Consider the following 23,930-nt stretch of genomic DNA (forward strand, 5'->3'; position numbering starts at 1 on the left):
TATGGCCTTACCATGCACGGTCAGTAGCGCCCGGCTCTGCATGGTGCCAACGTCGCAGGTGTACACGTCCGTGTCACCCTTCTCCAGGCAGCTGATTGTGAGGGAGAGGACTACGCCCTTCTGTTTCATCACATACTTCTTGCCCGCCCGGAGCTCCGCCATGCCCTTCAGCCAGGTCACCCGCTTGGCCGGCAATCTCGTCTCACACTCCAGCGTCACCTTGCTCTTCTCCTCAGCCTGTGCCTCCCGCAGCTCACGTGCAAACATGTGCTGCAGCTCTGCAAGGGTGGGAGGGGTTAAATAAATGTCCTGTGTGCTACACCTGAGCAGGTGTGGGAGGGGTTAAATACACTTCCTGTGTGCTACATCCGAGCAGGTGTGTGAGGGGTTAAATACACTTCCTGTGTGCTACATCTGAGCAGGTGTGGGAGGGGCTAAATACACTTCCTGTGTGCTACATCTGAGCAGGTGTGGGAGGGATTAAATACACTTCCTGTGTGCTGCACCTAAGCAGATGTGTGAAGGGGTTAAATACACTTCCTATGTGATACATCTGAGCAGGTGTGGGAGGAGTTAAATACACTTCCTGTGTGCCACACCTGATTAGGTACAAAAGCAGTCCAGAAACTGGCCAGAACATTTCAAAACAAGTCTTTCAAGTAATCAGTCTCAAGTCAAAGTTGAGTCCGGAGTCTTGAGGTTCTGAGTCAAAGTCGAGTCGCAATTAATCTAATTTGCATTTGACACGAATACAAAACATTGCAAAACAACACTATACCGTTACACAGTAATACTGTAGTACTACCCAGTACTTGCCTCTGACCTCCAGCTTAGCCCGGGTGGCAATGCCGTCTGCTTCACAGCAGTACTCCCCAGAGTCTCTGATGCAGGTGTTCGTGATCACCAGCCGTACCAGGTGGTCCTCCACATTGATCTCGTACTTGGGGGGGCTGTGCCTGATCTGATGGCCATTCTTCAGCCAGCGTATGAAGGCCTCAGGCTTGGTGATCTCACAGCTCAGCTCAGCGTCCTCCCCTGGGGTGGCTTTGACATTCATCATGTCCCTGAAAACATGCACTGGCTTCTCTATAGGAGGAAGGATATACAGTATAACATTATAGCAGGTTTTCTCTAGGGACAAATACAGTATAACATTACAGCAGGTTTTCTCTAGGGACAAATACAGTATAATCTGTTTACAGGCCTTCTATCTGGACACCCACATGTTGCAACAGGCCCACCTTAGGAACAAACATACGTTACATAGTAAAACGTATAGCCTGAGTGCCATCCTACTGTTGCTTTTCAAGAGGTTAGATCAAGGATAATGTGACTGGCCCGGATGACACACAGGTTCGTACACAGTTCAGACAGACACGCTTCAGTCACTCACCTCTGACAAATAGCATGGTCCTGCAGCTGAGGTCTTTGATGAAGAAGACTACGTCCCCGGCGTCCGTCAAGGTTGCATCTCTGATGGTCATCTTGTACTTGCGGCCCTTGTTTACGCTCTGGAAGCGGCTGTTGCTGACCACAAGTTGACCGTTCAGGGTCCAGGAGGGCTCGTCGATGACATCATGAGAGAGGACGCACTCGAAACTGCAGCTCTCACCCTCCAGAACAGAGGCCGTCTTCATACGCTGGGCAATGGTGATGTGAAGGTCTGTGGTGGGAAATGTCAGTGAGATCAGATGGACAATTGATAGACGATCAAATGGGCATTTCTGGTTTGGACCAGACCTCGTTGATGACAAGGACGATACGTACCATGTACAGTGACCTTGGCCTTGGTCTGGCTGGTGCCCAGGTCACAGCTATAGTGGTCAGCATCATCCTTACTCAGACTATGGATGATGAGCGCTAAGGACTTCCCAAACTTGAGCAGCTCATACTTGTCACTGCTGGCAAGGACTGTACCATCCTTCCTCCAGACGGGGGTGACCGTTTCCTTAGAGGTCTCACACTGCAGACACAACTTCCCCTCCTCCTCCCCTGACATGTCTTCTAGAGACCTCAGGAACACCGCTGGCTTTTCTGGAGGAGACATTAAACAGTACAAACACATTAGCTACTGATTTTTTTATTGAACCTTTATTTAACTAGGCAAGTCAGTTAAGAACAATTTCTTATTTACAATGACGGCCTACACTGGCCAAACCAGGACGACGCTGGGCCAATTGTGTGCCGCCTTATGGACCTCCCAATCAGGGCCGGATTGTGATACAGCCTGGAATCGAACCATGGTCTGTAGTGACGCCTCTAGCACTAAAATGCAGTGCCTTAGACCGCTGCGTCACTCGGGAGCCCTAATCTTGATCTCATCTTTCACATTCTTCCAAGCATCAGTGGCTCTTAGATCTCTTGCTTGTCTAAAGTTACTGAAGGATAGGACTGTTACGGTGACCGCGTTATCGCCACACCGGCGGTCAAGAGTCATGGTGGCAGTCAAATTCCACGTGACCATTTAGTCACGGTAATTAGGCTTCTCCAAGCTGTGATGCTGCTGATGGTCATTAGTAGCCTACCAAACTTGCCTGGTGCTCAGCACTCTATTGTCCCTCTAATCACTCTGACGTCGATCCCATCAGCTTTCTATAGGCTAGGCCTACTATATTTACTTCTCAACTTACTGTCATGAACCTTGCGTCCTGAGTCTGTTCCTGCCTGTGTTGCCGTTTTTCTGCTCGGTATCTCCTGTTTCCTGTAGGTGCCTGAACGCACCCTGTCCGGTTGCCGGGCGACGTTGCTAGGCGGGTGATCTCTCGATTAACCACACCTGCTTCTCATCAGCCTCGGCACACCTGGTCCTGATCATCACCCCTTCTTAAGCTCTGACCTGACATCCATTCCCTGCCGGATCGTTAGCCATTAACAGTATGTTTTGTCAGCGTATCAGCCTCTGAGTACTAGCGTTAGTTTTGTTGTTTTTGCACCTTGTTGACCTGCCTTGTACTTACCTCCGTTTTTTCTGTCTACAGTCATTCTCCCGGAACCTTCACCCAACCCCTGCCGTGCCATCATTTAATCTGCCACTTCACCTCCATCTACTCATCTCCGCCACCCGCTCCGTCTCCTGGATTATTCTGCATCTTTTGAATCTGTAAATAAACCCTCACCTTCGTTCAACTCACCGTGTCCTGGTCTGCTTCTGGGTTCTGTCTTAGAGAACCATGACAGAACGATCCGGCCAGAAATGAACCCAGCGGACCTGGACTCGGTTCGCCATGCCATTACCCATCAGGAGAAGATGTTGGGACAACATAGCACGGCGCTACAGGAGATAGCATTGTCAGTTCGGAACTTTTCTACCAGTCTGACGAAGATCCAGGCTCAGCTCAGTTTGCCGGTGGAGAATCCACCACCGGTTTCACCCATCTCGCCTGCCGCTTCTGGAGCTGTGCCCTTCCGTGAGCCCAAGGTTCCGACGCCTGATAAATATGAGGGGGAATTGGGAAGATGCCGTTCCTTTCTTGTGCAGTGTGGATTAGTGTTCGATCTACAGCCCCACTCTTATGCCACAGACAAGGCTAGGATAGCCTTTGTCATTGAATTGCTGCGTGGTAGAGCCCTGGAGTGGGCTTCAGCCGTATGGGAACGACAGGACACGTGCATGGCTTCATACCAGGAGTTCACGGCAGAGATGAGGAAGCTGTTTGACCATCCTGTCCGAGGTAAGGACGCAGCTAAGCGCCTGTTTTCTCTTCGCCAAGAAGCTCGCAGAGTTGCCGACTTCGTAATAGAATTCAGGACATTGGCTGTGGAGAGTGGGTGGAATGAAGAGTCACTGCAAGCGGCCTTTTATCAGGGGTTGTCAGAGCAACTCAAGGATGAGCTGATCTCCTATCCGGAGCCTAGTGACCTGGACAGTTTGGTCGCTTTGTCTATTCGGGTGGATAACAGAGTTCGAGAGAGAAGGAGGGAGAAGCAATGGGGCCCGTCCAATCAATCAGCTTCTCGGTTCCCAGTCGGGTCAGGAGGTGGACCAGAACGCGTCGATCATTGTCCACCACACAGGATTAGTGGAGAGGTCCTGCCTCCAGATTCTGAACCCATGCAAGTGGGGCGGCACGGGTTAACCAAGGAGGAGCGCCAACATAGACGTGAGACCAACCGCTGCCTCTACTGTGGTGGGTCGGGACATTATATCTCCACTTGTTCCCAGCGGCTGTCAAACTGCCCGGCTCGCTAAGTTTGGGAGGACTTTTAGCGAGCCGGTTTCAACCTCTCAATACCCCTGTCAGACCCCGTTTCCCGGCTACCCTCATGAACAGGAATCATAGTTTAGCAATTAACGCTTTCATCGATTCAGGTGCCGATGGCAGCTTTATTGACGCCGACGTGGTGGAACAGCTGGGGCTTCCCAAGGAGTGACTACCGGAAGCCATTGAAGCGACCACTCTGAACGGCAGTAGTCTGGCACGTATCACGATGAGGACGGAACCGGTTAAGATGCTGTTGTCGGGGAATCATTCTGAGGTTATCTCATTCTTCATTCTGCCTTCTCCCCATGTTCCTCTGGTCCTTGGATACCCCTGGCTGAAGGAACACAATCCCACGTTCGATTGGGTGACTGGCAAGGTAACTAGTTGGAGCATTGATTGTCATGCTAACTGCCTCAAGACTGCCTGTTCCCATTCTGTTTCCAGTCAGGTCAATGAGGCTAACCCCCCAGATTTGTCCCTGGTCCCCGAAACATATCACGATTTGGGGGAGGTGTTCAGTAAGCAGAGGGCTCTGTCACTTCCTCCCCACCGACCATATGATTGTGCCATAAACCTGTTCCCTGGAGCTGTCTATCCCAAGGGACGGTTATACAGCATCTCTCGACCTGAACGTGAAGCTTTGGAGACCTACATAAAGGAGTCCCTAGCTGCTGGTCTCATTCGTCCCTCGTCATCACCCCTGGGGGCAGGATTCTTCTTTGTGAGTAAGAAGGATGGCTCTCTTCGACCTTGTATTAATTATCGGGGGTTGAATGATATCACGGTCAAGAACAAGTATCCCCTGCCCTTGATGAGTTCTGCTTTCGACTCCTTACAGGGTGCTACGGTGTTCACCAAGCTGGACCTACGCAATGTGTATCATCTGGTCCGGATCAGAGAGGATGACGAGTGGTTGACTGGTTTCAATACACCGATGGGTCATTTCGAGTATCAGGTGATGCCGTTTGGACTGACCAATGCTCCAGCAGTGTTCCAGAGTATGGTGAATGACGTCCTGAGAGATATGATCGGTCTTTTTGTGTTCGTTTACCTGGATGACATTCTTATCTTCTCTAAGGAGCCTTCCAGCCACGTCCAGCATGTCAAGCAGGTTCTGCAACGATTGTTGGAGAATCGCCTGTTTGTGAAGGCCGAGAAGTGTGAATTTCACGCCCACACTACATCCTTCCTCGGGTACATCATCTCCAGGGGAGAGATTAGGATGGACCAAGAGAAGGTTAGGGCGGTTCTGGATTGGGCCCAGCCCGGTACGAGATTGCAGCTTCAGAGGTTTCTGGGGTTTGCGAATTTCTATCGTAGATTTATCCGTGATTACAGCCGTGTGGCCGCTCCTTTAACTGCCCTGACTTCTAGTACCAGAACCTTCAGTTGGAATCCTGAGGCGGACCGAGCATTTCTGGATTTGAAGAGGTGATTCACCAACGCTCCGATTCTCTCTCAACCTGACACTGCCCGTCAGTTTGTCGTTGAGGTGGATGCGTCTGATGTGGGGGTTGGCGCCATCCTGTCCCAGCGATGCTCCACTGACGGTAAACTCCATCCCTGCGCCTACTACTCTCGTCGGCTTTCGTCTGCGGAGAGGAACTACGATGTGGGTAACCGGGAGCTTCTCGCAGTGAAACTTGCCTTGGAGGAGTGGCGCCACTGGTTGGAGGGGGCGGAGCAACCGTTTGTTGTCTGGACTGACCACAAGAATCTTGCTTACGTGCAATCGGCTAAACGTCTCAACTCCAGTAAGGCCAGGTGGTCGTTGTTTTTTGGACGCTTTAATTTTTCCTTGACGTTCCGACCGGGGTCTAAGAACGGCAAGGCGGACGCCTTGTCCCGGATGTTCTCCAAGACGGAGGAGAGTGGGGCCAAGACTGCGACGATTCTTCCCCGGAACCTTGTCGTAGGAGCCGTTATGTGGAGGATTGAGGAGGAGGTTATGGCGGCCCTTCGGACGCAGCCCGGCCCCGGTAACGGTCCACCCGGTCGGTTGTTTGTGCCTGAGTCGGTCCGATCGGCTGTCCTCCAATGGTCCCACGCCAGCAAGATGGCTTGCCACCCTGGCGTGGCTCGGATGATGGCGCTTCTACGCAGACGATTTTGGTGGCCTGCCATGGGAGAGGATACTCTGAGGTTTGTTGCTGCCTGTCCAGTTTGTGCGCAGAACAAGAGTGCCAATCGGCCCAGCTCTGGACTTCTTCACCCCCTACCTATCCCCCGGCGACCATGGTCGCATCTGGCCCTGGACTTTGTCACTGGGTTGCCCTCTTCTGAGGGGAACACGGTCATTCTGACTATTATGGACAGATTCAGCAAGTTCGCCCACTTTGTGCCCATCTCCAAGCTTCCCTCTGCCTCTGAGACGTCCAAGATCCTGGTTAGGGAGGTTTTCAGGGTTCACGGATTGCCCAGTGACATAGTTTCCGACCGTGGTCCTCAGTTCACCTCTGCTGTCTGGAAGTCCTTCTGTTTGGCCATTGGAGCTACAGTCAGTCTCACATCTGGATTTCACCCCCAATCCAATGGACAGGCGGAGAGAGCCAACCAGAAGATGGAATCCACGCTGCGCTGCCTTGTTTCCTCCAACCCCACCTCTTGGGTCTCTCAGTTGCCTTGGGTTGAGTATGCCCACAATACTCTCCCTACTTCTGCCACTGGGATGTCTCCCTTCCAGTGCCTATACGGCTACCAATCCCCCTTGTTTCCTTCTCAGGAGAAGGATCTCTCGGTTCCCTCTGTCCAGGCTCACATTCGTCGTTGCCACCGGACCTGGCATCAGGCCAGAAAGGCCCTCCTTCGAGTTTCTGACCGGTATCAGCTCAAGGCGAATCGTCTCCGTGTTCCAGCCCCCGCTTATGCCATCGGAGATAGGGTCTGGTTGGCTACACGGGACCTTCCTCTGCGGACTGAGTCAAGGAAACTGTCGCCGAGGTTCATTGGTCCGTTTGTGGTGGAGAGAGTGATTAATCCGGTTGTGGTTCGACTCAAGTTGCCTAGGACGCTCAGAGTCCATCCCACCTTCCATGTCTCCTGCCTCAAGCCTGTTCTCCTCAGCCCTCTGTTGCCCCCTCCGCCTCCTCCTCCTCCTCCTCCTCGGATGATCGGAGGAGGTCCTGTCTACACGGTGCGCCGCATCATGGATTCCAGACGGCGGGGCCGGGGTTTCCAGTATCTCGTGGACTGGGAGGGGTATGGTCCTGAGGAGAGGAGTTGGATTCATCGGCGTCAGATCCTTGATGCTGACCTCCTTCGTGACTTCTACCGCCTCCATCCTGGCGCTCCGGGTAGTCCGCCCGGTGGCGTTCATCGGAGGGGGGGTACTGTCATGAACCCTGCGTCCTGAGTCTGTTCCTGCATGTGTTGCTGTTTTTCTGCTCGGTATCTCCTGTTTCCTGTAGGTGCCTGAACGCACCCTGTCCGGTTGCCGGGCGACGTTGCTAGGCGGGTGATCTCTCGATTAACCACACCTGCTTCTCATCAGCCTCGGCACACCTTGTCCTGATCATCACCCCTTCTTAAGCTCTGACCTGACATCCATTCCCTGCCGGATCGTTAGCCATTAACAGTATGTTTTGTCAGCGTATCAGCCTCTGAGTACTAGCGTTAGTTTTGTTGTTTTTGCACCTTGTTGACCTGCCTTGTACTTACCTCCGTTTTTTCTGTCTACAGTCATTCTCCCGGAACCTTCACCCAACCCCTGCCGTGCCATCATTTAATCTGCCACTTCACCTCCATCTCCGCCACCCGCTCCGTCTCCTGGATTATTCTGCATCTTTTGAATCTGTAAATAAACCCTCACCTTCGTTCAGCTCACCGTGTCCTTGTCTGCTTCTGGGTTCTGTCTTAGAGAACCGTGACACTTTCCTAATATTAAACACAATGCTTCTCTTTACAACTGGCATGAAAATGAACCCATGGAAAAGCGTCCACCATTGTCACGTTAGTTGAGTACAGGATTGGACCAAGGTGCAGCGTGGTATGCGTACATGTTTGTTTATTATATAAACACAGACAAAACAACAAAAGCTACGTAACGTGAAGTTCTAAAGGATACACATCAAACAAGCCTAAACAGAAACAAGATCCCATAACTAAAGGTAGGCAAAATGGCTGGACCCTGGTGTGGGGGGCCCTGACCCTGGAGAGGGGCCGACGTCTGGTTCTGGCTCTGCAGTCCTCCCGCGATGCACCAATTCCTGTCTGGACCGTGGTGTGGGAGAGTAGACGACCGGACCCGGACTATGCACCGGTGGAGCGGACTGCTCTGGCACTGGAGTGGAGCCGCTGACCGGAGCTGAACTGGACCCCGGTGGAGCGGACTGCTCTGGCTCTGGACTAGAGCCAGAGCAGCTGACCGGGGCTGGACTAGGCACCGGTGGAGTGGACTGCTCTGGCATTGGACTAGAGCAGCTAACCGGAGCTGGACTAGGCACCGGCGGAGCGGACTGCTCTGGCACTGGAGTGGAGCAGCTGACCGGAGCTGGACTAGGCACCAGTGGAGCGGACTGCTCTGGCACTGGAGTGGAGCAGCTGACCGGAGCTGGACTAGGCACCGGTGGAGTGGACTACTCTGGCACTGGAGTGGAGCAGCTGACCGGAGCTGGACTAGGCACCGGTGGAGCGGACTGCTCTGGCACTGGAGTAGAGCAGCTGACCGGAGCTAGACTAGGCACCGGTGGAGCGGACTGCTCTGGCACCAGCCGTGCGGGAAGCAGGTACGGGGCGTACAGGACTGGATACACGCACCACTGGTTTGGTGCGGGGATTAGGTACGGGGCGTACCGGGCTGGCGACACGCACCACTAGTTTGGTGAGAGGAGCAGGTACGGGCTTTACCGGGCTGGGGAGGCGCACTGGCGACACAGTGCGTAGGGCTGGCGCAGGATATACTGGACTGAGGAGGCGTACTGGAGACCAGGAGCGTTGAGACGGCACAACCCGTCCTGGCTGGATGCCCACTTTCGCACGGCACGTGCGGGGCGCTGGCACAGGACGCACTGGGCTGTGAAGGCGCACTGGCGACACAGTGCGTATCTCTGCATAACCTGGTTCCTCAATGAACACACACTCCTTACAGTGAGTGCGGGTAGTTGGCTCTGGTCTGCCCCCTGGCTCCGCCAACCACCCTGTGTGCCCCCCCAATTTTTTTTATTGGGGCTGTCTCTCGGGCTTCCTTCGTCGTCGGCACCGTTGGCGTCGCCGTTGATCCTCTCCTACCTGGGCTTCTACCTTCGCCCAGGGTCCTTTACCAGCAAAAATCTCCTCCCAAGACCACATCTTCCCCACCTGTGTCCAGGGTGTTTGCTCCTCCTGGGCACGCTACTTGGTCCGTTGGTGGTGGGATCTTCTGTCACGTTCGCTGAGTACAGGATTGGACCAAGGTGCAGCGTGGTATGCGTACATGTTTGTTTATTATATAAACACAGACAAAACAACAAAAGCAACGTAATGTGAAGTTCTAAAGGCTACACATCAAACAAGCCTAAAAAGAAACAAGATCCCACAACTAAAGGTAGGCAAAATGGATACCTAAGTATGATCCCCAATCAGAGACAACGATCGACAGCTGCCTCTGATTGGGAACCACACCCGGCCAACATAGAAATACATAACATAGAATTCACACCCTGACCAAACCAACTAGAGAAAACCGGGCTCTCAAGGTCAGGGCGTGACAGCCATTCACTATTTAAGTGCATAGCCTCTCTAACCTGGTGGTCCCTCCATGCACGACCCACGTGGAGTTCCAGGTCTCCAGCAGCCTCTGGAACTGCCGTTCTGTGGCCAACAATTATAATATATATATATATATATATATAATATATATATATATAATGCCATTTAGCAGACGCTTTTATCCAAAGCGACTTACAGTCATGCATGCATACATTTTTGTGTATGGGTGGTCCCGGGGCTCGAACCCACTACCTTGGCGTTTCAAGCGCCGTGCTCTACCAGTTGAGCTACAGAGGACCACAAGGCAGAGTTCATCTCAGCCTATGCTACCCTCCAGTCCCTCGACTTCTTGGCGCTGACAGAAACATGGATTACCACTGAAAATTACCACTGGATTACCGCTCTCTCCTCGTCTGACCATGTGTTCTCGCATACCCCAAGAGCACCTGGTCGGCAAGGTGGTGGCACAGGAATCCTCATCTCTCCCAAGTGGACATTCTCTCTTTTTCCCCTGACCCATCTGTCTATCTCCTCATTTGAATTCCATGCTGTTACAGTCACTAGCCCATTCAAGCTTAACATCCTTGTCATTTATCGCCCTCCAGTTTCCCTTGGAGAGTTCATCAATGAGCTTGACGCCTTGATAAGTTCCTTTCCTGAGGATTGCTCACCCCTCACAGTTCTGGGTGACTTCAACCTCCCTATGTCTACCTTTGACTCATTTCTCTCTGCCTCCTTCTTTCCACTCCTCTCCTCTTTTGACCTCACCCTCTCACCGTCCCCCCCTACTCACAAGGCAGGCAACACGCTTGACCTCATCTTTACTAGATGCTGTTCTTCTACTAATCTCACTGTAACTCCCCTCCATGTCTCCGACCACTACTTTGTATCCTTTTCTCTCTCGCTCTCCTCCAACACTACTCACTCTGCCCCTACTCAGATGGAAATACGCCGTCGCAACCTTCGCTCTCTCTCTCCCGCTACTCTCTCCTCTTCCATCCTATCATCTCTTCCCTCTGCTCAAGCCTTCTCCCTCCAATCTCCTGATTCTGCCTCCTCAACCCTCCTCTCCTCCCTTTCTGCATCCTTTGACTCTCTATGTCCCCTATCCTCCCGGCCGGCTCGGTCCTCCCCTCCTGCTCCGTGGCTTGACGACTCATTGCGAGCTCACAGAACAGGGCTCCGGGCAGCCGAGCGGAAATGGAGGAAAACTAGATTCCCTGCGGACCTGGCATCTTTTCACTCCCTCCTCTCTACATTTTCTTCATCTGTTTCTGCTGCTAAAGCCACTTTCTACCACTCTAAATTCCAAGCATCTGCCTCTAACCCTAGGAAGCTCTTTGCCACCTTCTCCTCCCTGCTGAATCCCCCCCCCCCCCCCCCCCCCTCTCTGTGGATGACTTCGTCAACCATTTTGAAAAGAAGGTTGACGACATCCGATCCTCGTTTGTTAAGTCAAATGACACTGCTGGTCCTGCTCACACTGCCCTACCCTATGCTTTGACTACTTTCTCCCCTCTCTCTCCAGATAAAATCTTGCGACTTGTGACGGCCGGCCGCCCAACAACCTGCCCGCTTGACCCTATCCCCTCCTCTCTTCTCCAGACTATCTCCGGTGACCTTCTCCCTTACCTTACCTCGCTCATCAACTCATCCTTGACCGCTGGCTATGTCCCTTCTGTCTTCAAGAGAGCGAGAGTTGCACCCCTTCTCAAAAAACCAACACTCGATCCCTCTGATGTCAACAACTACAGACCAGTATCCCTTCTTTCTTTTCTCTCCAAAACTCTTGAGCGTGCCGTCTTTAGCCAACTCTCTTGCTATCTCTCTCAGAATGACCTTCTTGATCCAAACCAGTCAGGTTTCAAGACTGGTCATTCAACTGAGACTGCTCTTCTCTGTGTCACGGAGGCTCTCCGCACTGCTAAAGCTAACTCTCTCTCCTCTGCTCTTGTCCTTCTAGACCTGTCTGCTGCCTTTGATACTGTGAACCATCAGATCCTCCTCTCCACCCTCTCCGAGTTGGGCATCTCCGGCGCGGCTCACTCTTGGATTGCGTCCTACCTGACCGGTCGCTCCTACCAAGTGGCGTGGCGAGAATCTGTCTCCGCACCACATGCTCTCACCACTGGTGTCCCCCAGGGCTCAGTTCTAGGCCCTCTCCTATTCTCGCTATACACCAAGTCACTTGGCTCTGTCATATCCTCATATGGCCTCTCCTATCAATGCTATGCAGACGACACACAACTAATCTTCTCCTTTCCCCCTTCTGATAACCAGGTGGTGAATCGCATCTCTGCATGTCTGGCAGACATATCAGTGTGGATGACAGATCACCACCTCAAGCTGAACCTTGGCAAGACGGAGCTGCTCTTCCTCCCGGGGAAGGACTGCCCGTTCCATGATCTCGCCATCATAGTTGACAACTCCGTTGTGTCCTCCTCCCAGAGTGCGAAGAGCCTTGGCGTGACCCTGTACAACACCCTGTCGTTCTCCGCTAATATCAAGGCGGTGACCCGATCCTGTAGGTTCATGCTCTACAACATTCGGAGAGTACGACCCTGCCTTACACAGGAAGCAGCCCAGGTCCTAATCCAGGCACTTGTCATCTCCCGTCTGGATTACTGCAACTCGCTGTTGGCTGGGCTCCCTGCCTGTGCCATTAAACCCCTACAACTCATCCAGAATGCCGCAGCCCGTCTGGTGTTCAACCTTCCCAAGTTCTCTCACGTCACCCCGCTCCTCCGCACAGTACACTGGCTTCCAGTTGAAGCTTGCATCTGCTACAAGACCATGGTGCTTGCCTACGGAGCTGTGAGGGGAACGGCACGTCCGTACCTTCAGGCTCTGATCAGTCCCTACACCCAAACGAGGGCATTGCGTTCATCCACCTCTGGCCTGCTGGCCCCCCTACCTCTGCGGAAGCACAGTTCCCGCTCAGCCCAGTCAAAACTGTTCGCTGCTCTGGCACCCCAATGGTGGAACAAGCCCCCTCACGATGCCAGGACAGCGGAGTCACTCACCACCTTCCGGAGACACTTGAAACCCCACCTCTTTAAGGAATACATGGGATAGGATAAAGTAATCCTTCTACCCCCATTACGCCACCCCCCCCCCCCCCAAAAAAAAAAAAAAAACACATTGTAAAGTGGTTATCCCACTGGCTATAAGGTGAATGCACCAAATTGTAAGTCGCTCTGGATAAGAGCGTCTGCTGAATGACGTAAATGTAAATGTAAATGACGTGTTTTTTCTCGCTGTCCCTGTTTCGAGACAGGTGCATGATAATGGTCCATTCTAAATCAAAACAAATTTCACACATATATTATTTAGTATATGTAAAGACAAGATTAAATCAAGAATAGTCTGCTGGGTGACAATATTATCCTCTCACTTGTGAATTATATATTATCACTTGTGAATGATGCCCAGCTTCTGTGCAGTAAGGCAAAAAACGCATGTCTATTTTTTGCGACTTTTTCAAATCATAGTACCACACCTCATGTAGCCTAGCCCATAGGCCTATAAGTTTTGATAAGGTTTGTATCACAATGAAAGTGGGCAATTAACTTCTTAAAATTAAGCACATTAATCCACTTTACAATGGGTGTAGAGCCTAACTATGAGGGGAAAAAGTATTTGATCCCCTGCTGATTTTATACGTTTGCCCACTGACAACGAAATGATCAGTGCTCCTAATCTCAGCTTGTTACCTGTATAAAAGACACCTGTCCACAGAAGCAATCAATCAATCAGATTCCAAACTCTCCACCATGGCCAAGACCAAAGAGCTCTCCAAGGATGTCAGGGACAAGATTGTAGACCTACACAAGGCTGGAATGAGCTACAAGACCATCGCCAAGCAGCTTGGTGAGAAGTTGACAACAGTTGGTGCGTTTATTCGCAAATGGAAGAAACACAAAATAACTGTCAATCTCCCTCGGCCTGGGGCTCCATGCAAGATCTCACCTCGTGGAGTTGCAATGATCATGAGAACGGTGAGGAATCAGCCCAGAACTACATGGGAGGATCGTGTCAATGATCTCAAGGCAGCTGGGACCATAGTCACCAGGAAAACAATTGGTAACACACTACGCCATGAAGGACTGAAATTCTGCAGCACCCGCAAGGTCCCCCTGCTCAAGAAAGCACATAGACATGCCCGTCTGAAGTTTGCCAATGAACATCTGAATGATTCAGAGGAGAACTGGGTGAAAATGTTGTGGTCAGATGAGACCAAAATGGAGCTCTTTGGCATCAACTCAACTTGCCGTATTTGGAGGAGGAGGAATGCTGCCTATGACCCCAAGAACACCATCCCCACCGTCAAACATGGAGGTGGAAACATTTTGCTTTGGGGGAGTTTTTCTGCTAAGGGGACAGGACAACTTCACTGCATCAAAGGGATGATGGACGGGGCCATGTACCGTCAAATCTTGGGTGAGATCCTCCTTCCCTCAGCCAGGGCATTGAAAATGGGTCATGGATGGGTATTCCAGCATGACAATGACCCAAAACATACAGCCAAGGCAACAAAAGAGTGGCTCAAGTAGAAGCACATTAAGGTCCTGGAGTGGCCTAGCCTGTCTCCAGACCTTAATCCCATAGAAAATATGTGGAGGGAGCTGAAGGTTCGAGTTGCCAAACGTCAGCCTCGAAACCTTTATGACTTGGAGAAGATCTGCACAGAGGAGTGGGACAAAATCCTGAGATGTGTGCAAACCTGGTGGCCAACTACAAGAAACGTCTGACCTCTGTGATTGCCAACAAGGGTTTTGCCACCAAGTACTAAGTCATGTTTTGCAGAGGGGTCAAATACTTATTTCCCTCATTAAAATGCAAATCAATTTATAACATTTTTGACATGCGTTTTTCTGGATTTTGTTGTTGTTATTCTGTCTCTCACTGTTCAAATAAACCTACCATTAAAAGTATAGACTGATCATTTCTTTGTCAGTGGGCAAATGTACAAAATCAGCAGGTGATCAAATACTTTTTTCCCTCACTGTACATACGCAGCACATGAGTTTCAAGTTTGGGGAAGATAATTTTCACCATGAAAAATGCACCTTCATAATAAAAGCATTACATGCATAATAGCATTTGCGGTCATGGTGTTTTCCCGCTAATGTAACATTCGCGCTTATAGCCTACTACTGCGTGTGCATTGCTGCACTTATAATGTGAATAAGTAGCTTAATAGTTTATCAACATTTTAAGCTAAACGTTATGATCTGTTGTGTCAGCCTCAATGCTTAAAAAAGGTTTTTCGATGCTAGTGGTTGTAGTAATTTGGGATCTATCCCATACCACAACTGTCCCAGACTACTGTCAACTTTTGTACTATGAGGGATAGTAGATTGACATAGGCTAGTGCTTTTGCTGTTCATTAGGCCTACTAATCTTGTTGGCTGATGAAAAGTAAATGTGGATAGTTCTTCCAATATCTTCAATATGCTCCTTGGAATTGGATAAGGATGCGAGCAGTTGTGTCCCTGATGTGTCTGTCTTCACTTGTAGCCTGTGAGAAAGACCCGATCACGTGACGGAGAGCCATTTGAGTGAGAGGTGCTTTTGAGCAGGCAGCCGGGAGAAGGGAATTATAATTATTATATTCAGCCCAAGGGCACAAACGCCACTGGCTGCAAAGGGCATGGATATTTTTAGGGTGCATTATGGCCACACAAAGGGGATGCTGCCGGGAAATTCAAGGCATTATCAAGTGCTTGTCAAATTGTGAATGAGAGACTGATGAAGTGTGTACAGTCTGCGCAAAAAAACTAAGCAGAGCTCATGCCTTTCATGCAACTTTTTTTTCAATTCATCATTAGAGTCGATGATGCAGCCTTAGAATGCATTGAAAATCAAAATATATAGCCCAACGTTTGTATCACAACTAAAGTTACATAAATAACTATAATTTAAACATATAGGAGGACATGTTCCTTTGTTAACCGCTCAACACAGAATATCTGCATGTGTGCACTCCCTCAAATCGTTTGGAGAAAATATCCTTTCTATTTTATTCAGCTATGTTCAATTGTATTCTTCATACTATAAAATAATATAAAATAATGCCACGGAATTCTTAGCAAATCTTGTCTGCTAAATGAACTAGTGTAGCCCACAGCCATATGGCATAGCCAGATCAGTGCCTAACATAAGGAAAACTCAGAGTATGCTATTCTGTTCTTCTGAAATAGACTACATTTTCTTCACATCATGTTTCTTTAGACCTGTCTAAAATAAATAATGGATTTATTGTGTTGGTGTAGGCTATATTACATGGATTTATTAGACTTTTTAAAATATAGATGTTCCAAAAGTCTTCATCAGTGGCTTGTAGGCTATGCGTGGAAGCCATACTAAATGTGTTTATGTTAATTAACGGTCAATTACTGTGAGACTGGCAGTTATTTGCTTGACAATCACCAGCTGAAGAAATGTCATGACCTCCACAGCCCTACTGAAGGATATCAGATTATATCAGACTCAACCATCTTCAGGTCAAAGTCAAAACCGAGTCTATTAGATTTGCCTCGTATTCTAATCAGATCTCTATACGTTTCAGATACTGTGCTTTAAGACTTAACCAGTACTGACTGGACACATACAACCACTAGCATTACACTAGTTTCTCAGTTTCTCTTGCAGTGGCTGCTCACAAGTGAGAATTGACAACTGTACAAGGCTCACCTTTGACCTTGAGGGAGGTGGACTCGGTGAGCAGGCCGGCTTTGAACGTGACTCTGCTCTCCTGGGGGCAGAGCTTTTTGATGGTGAGGCTGTGGATGGTGCCCATGTTTTGGATCCTGGTGACGGGGTTGGCGTTAAGATGTTTGTCGTTCAGGAGCCACTGCACATTGGCGACCACATAGTTGAGCTCACAGGTGAACGTGGCGTTGCTATCCTCCTCCACCTCCACGTGCTCCAGGTGCCTTATGATCTTTAGCCTTCGCACTGAAAACAAATATAAATAGCTCATATCCATGGTGTCAGGGTTTGTTTGTGGTAATATCTACTGTTCAGCACAGTGTAGATTAAACACACCATACAGTACTTGGTGGTACATAAAGACAAAATCAAGCATGAAGCTGCAATTCATTTCCATGATTAAACATCTGAACATTGAAGCTTTGTCTCCAAAAAACACAATCCTCTTTTATACATCCTCACCCTCCACAGTGACCTTGGCCGTGCTCTTTGACCCTCCAGCCATGCAGCTGTACTGGCCAGTATCGCTCTCCTTGAGGCCCTGGATGGTCAGCTCTGCCTGGCTCTTCTCCGTCCTCATGCTGTACTTGCTGGACGTCTGCAGGGCGGTGCGGCCTCTGTACCAGCGCACCACCCTGGGGGAGGGGGCGAACTGACAGCTCAGTGTGACCGAGCTGTTCTCTTTAGCCTCCACGTCTGGCATGGGCTGGACCACCTTTAGAGGGCGCTCTGGAAAGGTACAGGGATGGATAATGATATAATACTGTACTGTACACACCTCTAGCAATACAGTGTTCTAGCCCAGAGCCTGGAGGGCCACTGCCAACAGTAAGCAGGGTTTCGTTACAACTTTCACTTAGTGAAAGACTGGTCATGGCTCACATCAACAGCATAATCCCAGAAACCCTAGACCCACTCCAATTTGCATACCGCCCCAACAGATCCACAGATGATGCAATCTCTATCGCACTCCACACTGCCCTTTCCCACCTGGACAAGAGGAACACCTACGTGAGAATGCTATTCATTGACTACAGCTCAGCATTCAACACCATAGTGCCCTCTAAGCTCATCACTAAGCTAAGGATCCTGGGACTAAACACCTCCCTCTGCAACTGGATCCTGGACTTCCTGACGGGCCGCCCCCAGGTGGTAAGGGTAGGTAACAACACATCTGCCACACTGATCCTCAACACGGGGGCCCCTCAGGGGTGCGTGCTCAGTCCCCTCCTGTACTCTCTGTTCACCCATGACTGCATGGCCAGGCACGACTCCAACACCATCATTAAGTTTGCCGACGACACAACAGTGGTAGGCCTGATCACCGACAACGATGAGACAGCCTATAGGGAGGAGGTCAGAGATCTGGCCGTGTGGTGCCAGGACAACAACCTCTCCCTCAACGTGACCAAGACAAAGGAGATGATTGTGGACTACAGGAAAAAAAAGAGGACTGAGCACGCCCCCATTCTCATCGACGGGGCTGTAGTGGAACAGGTTGAGAGCTTCAAGTTCCTTGGTGTCCACATCACCAACGAACTATCATGGTCCAAACACACCAAGACAGTCGTGAAGAGGGCACGACAAAGCCTATTCCCCCTCAGGAGACTAAAAAGATTTGGCATGGGTCCTCAGATCCTCAAAAAATTCTACAGCTGCACCATCGAGAGCATCCTGACTGGTTGCATCACCGCCTGGTATGGCAACTGCTTGGCCTCTGACCGCAAGGCACTACAGAGGGTAGTGCGTACGGCCCAGTACATCACTGGGGCAAAGCTCCCTGCCATCCAGGACCTCTATACCAGGCGGTGTCAGAGGAAGGCCCTCAAAATTGTCAAAGACTCCAGCCACCCTAGTCATAGACTGTTCTCTCTGCTACCGCACGGCAAGCGGTACCGGAGTGCCAAGTCTAGGTCCAAAAGACTTCTCAACAGCTTCTACCCCCAAGCCATAAGACTCCTGAACAGCTAATCATGGCTACCCGGAATATTTGCACTGCCCCCCCACCCCATCCTTTTTACGCTGCTGCTACTCTGTTAAGTATTTATGCATAGTCACTTTAACTCTACCCACATGTACATATTACCTCAACTACCTCAACTAGCCGGTGCCCCCGCACATTGACTATGCAACGGTACCCCCCTGTATATATAGCCTCCCTACTGTCACTTTATTTTACTGTATATATAGCCTCCCTACTGTCACTTTATTTTACTTCTGCTCTTTTTTTCTCAACACTTTTTTGTTGTTGTTTTATTCTTACTTTTTTTGTTTAAAATAAATGCACTGTTGGTTAAGGGCTATAAGTAAGCATTTCACTGTAATGTCTGCACCTGTTGTATTCGGCGCATGTGACCAATAAAATTTGATTTGATTTGATTTGATAATCAATGTACTACCTTACCCTTGACAGTGAGCTGTGCGGTGGAGCGGCTCTTCCCGGCGTTGAACTGCACGGTACCGGTCATAGAGCTGTCTGTGCTGTTGAAGCAGAGGCTGTGCATGGTCCCCTCCCGGTCTATGCTCACTCTAGGCCCCTCCATCAGGACCTCTCCATCCAGGGTCCACTTTGGGGGTCTCCCCGCCCGCAGGTTGATCTCCACCTGGAACAGGGCCTCCCTGGGCTCCGTCACCTCCAGGGACCTCAGCCCCCGCAATATGCTGATAGCCTGCTCTGCACACATAGAGGGCACACACTCCATCAGTATCTTCCCTTCCAGAGAAAGCAGAGTCCATTTCAGAGAGAAAGGGTACACTCCAGGAAGGGTGTGAGATAGATAGTTGGATTACTTCAGTGTGGATACAGTATATTTGGTTGAATGAGTGTGACACTCTGGCTCCGGGACTTTTGTATTTGAGCCAGGGTGTATTTTGTTATGTTGGGTTTGGGTGTATTTCTATGTTTGCTTTTCTGTTGGCTTCATTTCTAGGTTTGGTCTATGACTCCCAATCGGAGGTAACGAGTGTCAGCTGTCGGCTCGTTATCTCTGATTGGGAGCCATATTTATCTGAATGTTTTCCTGTGGGAATTGTGGGTTTTTGTTCCGTTTCGGTCAGTGTACCGTGGACTTCATTGAGTCGTCTTTTGTTTTGTATTTACGTGCTTTATCATTAAAGTCATGTTTCTTGGACACGCTGCGCCTTGGTCATACTTGGACGACATAGACGACCGTGACAGAAAAACCCACCGCAAAAGGACCAAGCAGCGTGTCAAGCGGCAACAGGACCTACCTACACAGGATTTATGGACGCCTCCAAAGGATTCATGGACATGGGAGGAGATACGGGCTGGAAAGGGTCCTTGGGCACAACCGGGAGAATATCGCCGCCCTCGTGAAGAGCTGGAGGCAGCTAAAGCCGAGAGGAGGTGGTATGAGGAGGCAGCACGGAGTCGAGGCTGGAAGCCCGTGGGTACTACCCAAACATTTCTTGGGGGGGGGCTTAAAGGGAGTGTGGCGAAGTCAGGTAGGAGACCTGCGCCTACTCCCTGGACTTACCGTGGAGAGCGAGAGTACGGGCAGACACCGTGTTACGCAGTAGAGCGCATGGTGTCTCCTGTACGCAGGCATAGCCCGGTTCGGTACATTCCAGCTCCACGTATCGGCCGGGCTAGATTGAGCGTTGAGCCGGATGTCATGAAGCCGGCCCAACGCATCAGGCCACCAGTGCGTCTCCTCGGGCCAGCTTACATGGCACCAGCCTTACGCATGGTGTCCCCGGTTCGCCTACATAGCCCGGTGCGGGTTATTCCTCCTTCCCGTACTGGTCGGGCGACGGGGAGTATACAACCAGGTAAGGTTGGGCAGGCTCAGTGCTCAAGGGAGCCAGTACGCCTGCACGGTCCGGTATTTCCGGCGCCACCTCCCCGCTCCAGCCCAGTACCACCAGTGCCTACACCACGCACCAAGCCTCCTGTGTGTCCCCAGAGTCCTGTGCGCCCTGTTGCTGCTCCCCGCACTAGCCCTGAGATGCGTGTCCTCAGCCCGGGACCACCAGTTCCGGCACCACGCACCAGGCCTATAGTGCGTCTCGGCCGGCCAGAGTCTGCCGTCTGCCCAACGGCGCCTGAACTGCCCGTCTGCCCAACGGCGCCTGAACTGCCCGTCTGCCCAACGGCGCTTGAACTGCCCGTCTGCCCAACGGCGCCTGAACTGCCTGTCTGCCCAACGCCGTCTGAACTGTCCGTCTGCCAAGCGCTGCATAAGCCGCCCGTCTGCCATGAGCCTTCAGAGCCGTCCGCCAGACCGGAGCCGCTAAAGCCTTCCGCCAGACAGGATCAGCCAGAGCCTTCCGCCAGACAGGATCAGCCAGAGCCTTCCGCCAGACAGGATCAGCCAGAGCCTTCCGCCAGACAGGATCAGCCAGAGCCTTCCGCCAGACAGGATCAGCCAGAGCCTTCCGCCAGACAGGATCAGCCAGAGCCTTCCGCCAGACAGGATCAGCCAGAGCCTTCCGCCAGACCGGATCAGCCAGAGCCTTCCGCCAGACAGGATCAGCCAGAGCCTTGGGCCAGCCATGAGCAGCCAGATCCGTCGGCCAGCCATGAGCAGCCAGATCCGTCGGCCAGCCATGAGCAGCCAGATCCGTCGGCCAGCCATGAGCAGCCAGATCCGTCGGCCAGCCATGAGCAGCCAGATCCGTCGGCCAGCCATGAGCAGCCAGATCCGTCAGCCAGCCATGAGCAGCCAGATCCGTCGGCCAGCCATGAGCAGCCAGATCCGTCGGCCAGCCATGAGCAGCCAGATCCGTCGGCCAGCCATGAGCAGCCAGATCCGTCGGCCAGCCATGAGCAGCCAGATCCGTCAGCCAGCCATGAGCAGCCAGATCCGTCAGCCAGCCATGAGCAGCCAGATCCTTCAGCCAGCCATGAGCCGTCCAGCCAGGATCCGCCAGAGCCGTCCAGCCAGGATCCGCCAGAGCCAGCCAGCCAGGATCCGCCATTGAGTCCGGTGCTGTCCCTTAGCCCGGTGCTGTCCCTTAGCCCGGTGCTGCCCCTTATCCTGGTGCTGCCCCTTAGTCCGGTACTGCCCCTTAGTCCGGTGCTGCCCCTTAGTCCGGTGCTGCCCTTTAGTCCGGTGCCGCCCCTTAATCCAGTGGGGTTTAGTTGGGGGGTGGTCATGTGGAGGAGGCTACGGAAGCGGATAGTGACTAAGGTGGGGTGGGGACCACGACCAGGGCCAGAACCGCCACCGTGGACAGACGCCCACCCAGACCCTCCCCTAGACTGTATGCTGGTGCGCCCGGAGTTCGCACCTTTAGGGGGGGGTACTGTGACACTCTGGCTCCGGGACTTTTGTGTTTGAGCCAGGGTGTATTTTGTTATGTTGGGTTTGGGTGTATTTCTATGTTTGCTTTTCTGTTGGCTTCATTTCTAGGTTTGGTCTATGACTCCCAATCGGAGGTAACGAGTGTCAGCTGTCGGCTCGTTATCTCTGATTGGGAGCCATATTTATCTGAATGTTTTCCTGTGGGAATTGTGGGTTTTTGTTCCGTTTCGGTCAGTGTACCGTGGACTTCATTGAGTCGTCTTTTGTTTTGTATTTACGTGCTTTATCATTAAAGTCATGTTTCTTGGACACGCTGCGCCTTGGTCATACTTGGACGACATAGACGACCGTGACAATGAGGTGTTTTGGTTATTAATCGATTGTAAGTAAGAGGGGGGACACACTTTGTATGAAGATCTGCTTATAAACTGTTTATTAATATTTAATACAGGAATATAAGTAACATTGGAACTGTTAATAATAAGTCAGAACTAATCACAATGAGTGTGAGCAGCTCACCCTCCACTAACAGCTGACAGGACGTCTTGTCATCATGAGCATCACAGGTGTAGGTGTCCTCATCAGACGAGACCACTTCGTCGATGTGGAGCTGCCTGTAGACGTCATCGCTGACGATCTGGTGCTTCCGGCTGGGCTGGATCTCATGCCTGTTCTTGAACCACCTGACCTGGGCGTTGGCCCGCGACACCTGGCACTCCAGCAGGCCTTTGTGTTTGTACATAGCAATCTTCACTCTCAGAGGCTTCACTATCTGCACAGGCAGCTCTGTGGAGACAGCAGTAACATTGAACCATTGTTTAGTGAACATTAATCAGAGAAGGCCCCTAATCCAGACAAAGGTTTTTGAGTCACTGAGGAGCATTGATGTTGTTGAATCTCAAAATAGTTGTTGTTCACCTTTCACCGTGAGAATTGCATAGGAGGAGACCCTGTCTGCAGTGAACTTGATCTCCCCAGCATTTGCTGGCCTTACAGACTTGAAGCACATGGTATGCGTTTTACCTGTGTTCAGATAGAAATATATGTTTCATCAGTAGTATCCTGACCTGTAGACACATGTCCATGACTAGGCTCAGTTGTGTCCCATGCTCACCCTCGTGTCTGATCTTGACGTTGTCTCCGTGTTTGATCCTGGTGTTGTCTCTGTACCAGCGCCCGTCCACGTTCTCATAGTTGACCTCACACAGGAAGGTCACACTCTGCCTCTCAGTCACTTCCTTGTCATCCAACTCCTTCATGATCTGGATGTCTCTGGCTGGCAGACAACCACAGGCACACAGACAGACAGGCAGACAGACATATATTACCTAGAGATCCAGTATGGGATTTGATCTAAATATCTACTGATTTATCTTTGATCTGTACTGAGATTTATCTGTAATTTGACATTGCTTCTAGGCCAAGCCATTAGCCAGGATGCCAAGTTAGTGAGAAGATATTGGGCTAATGTAGAGACAGACTGACAACAAGACTTCCAAGCTATTAAAGAATAATTAGACTGAGGGTCATGCAATTGGTCCTGTACTTTGCATTACTCCTCTGTTGTGTCCTGTCATACTGTTACCTATGACAATGAGTTGACCTGAGGTTTGAATACAGCTTTGGGCCCCATCAGTCTGGAAGGAGAACAGGCCAGTGTCTCCAACGGTGACCCGGGTGAAGGTGAGAGTGTGTTTATTCCGATGGGAAGCGATGCGACAGGTGGGCTTTGACTTGAGCCTGACCCCGTCCTTGGTCCATGTGCCATCTATGTAGGACAGGTTGAGGGTCACCTCGAAGGTGCAACCCTCGCTCTCACACACCTCCACATCCTCCAGACCCTTCACCACCAGTAGCTGGGTCTGGTTCTCTGCAGACAGACGGACAGAAAGTAAGACACACACACTTGTTGGAACCTTTTCATATTTGTATAACGGGTCATTGAATATTCAATACATTTGAACGAAACACAAAGGTGAAGACAAGTAACTGTATAGAATGTGTCCCATGAAGTTGAGGTCTTACTTGCAGCAGCTAGTTTTCTCCCGGACTTATCTCCCAT

At 51.0% G+C, this 23,930-nt stretch overlaps 1 protein-coding gene across 1 annotated transcript in view; it reads right to left on the reverse strand.

The window, feature by feature from the left end:
- The window catches only part of LOC311137590 (obscurin-like), a gene marked incomplete at both ends in the record, with an annotated part of 70,355 nt that extends 46,425 nt beyond the window's left edge, over window positions 1–23,930 (reverse strand). The window contains 12 exons of the mRNA XM_084172098.1: window positions 12–278; window positions 817–1,086; window positions 1,394–1,663; window positions 1,768–2,034; window positions 16,584–16,847; window positions 17,064–17,330; window positions 19,006–19,275; window positions 22,388–22,654; window positions 22,787–22,891; window positions 22,983–23,144; window positions 23,454–23,738; window positions 23,894–23,930. Of these exons, the coding sequence (XP_084028224.1) occupies window positions 12–278; window positions 817–1,086; window positions 1,394–1,663; window positions 1,768–2,034; window positions 16,584–16,847; window positions 17,064–17,330; window positions 19,006–19,275; window positions 22,388–22,654; window positions 22,787–22,891; window positions 22,983–23,144; window positions 23,454–23,738; window positions 23,894–23,930 (2,731 nt within the window). The remainder of the gene's footprint in view (window positions 1–11; window positions 279–816; window positions 1,087–1,393; window positions 1,664–1,767; window positions 2,035–16,583; window positions 16,848–17,063; window positions 17,331–19,005; window positions 19,276–22,387; window positions 22,655–22,786; window positions 22,892–22,982; window positions 23,145–23,453; window positions 23,739–23,893) is intronic.

Source organism: Coregonus lavaretus (assembly GCF_964263955.1).
Source record: "Coregonus lavaretus genome assembly, chromosome: 11".
In the NCBI taxonomy this organism is placed as follows: Eukaryota; Metazoa; Chordata; class Actinopteri; order Salmoniformes; family Salmonidae; genus Coregonus; species Coregonus lavaretus.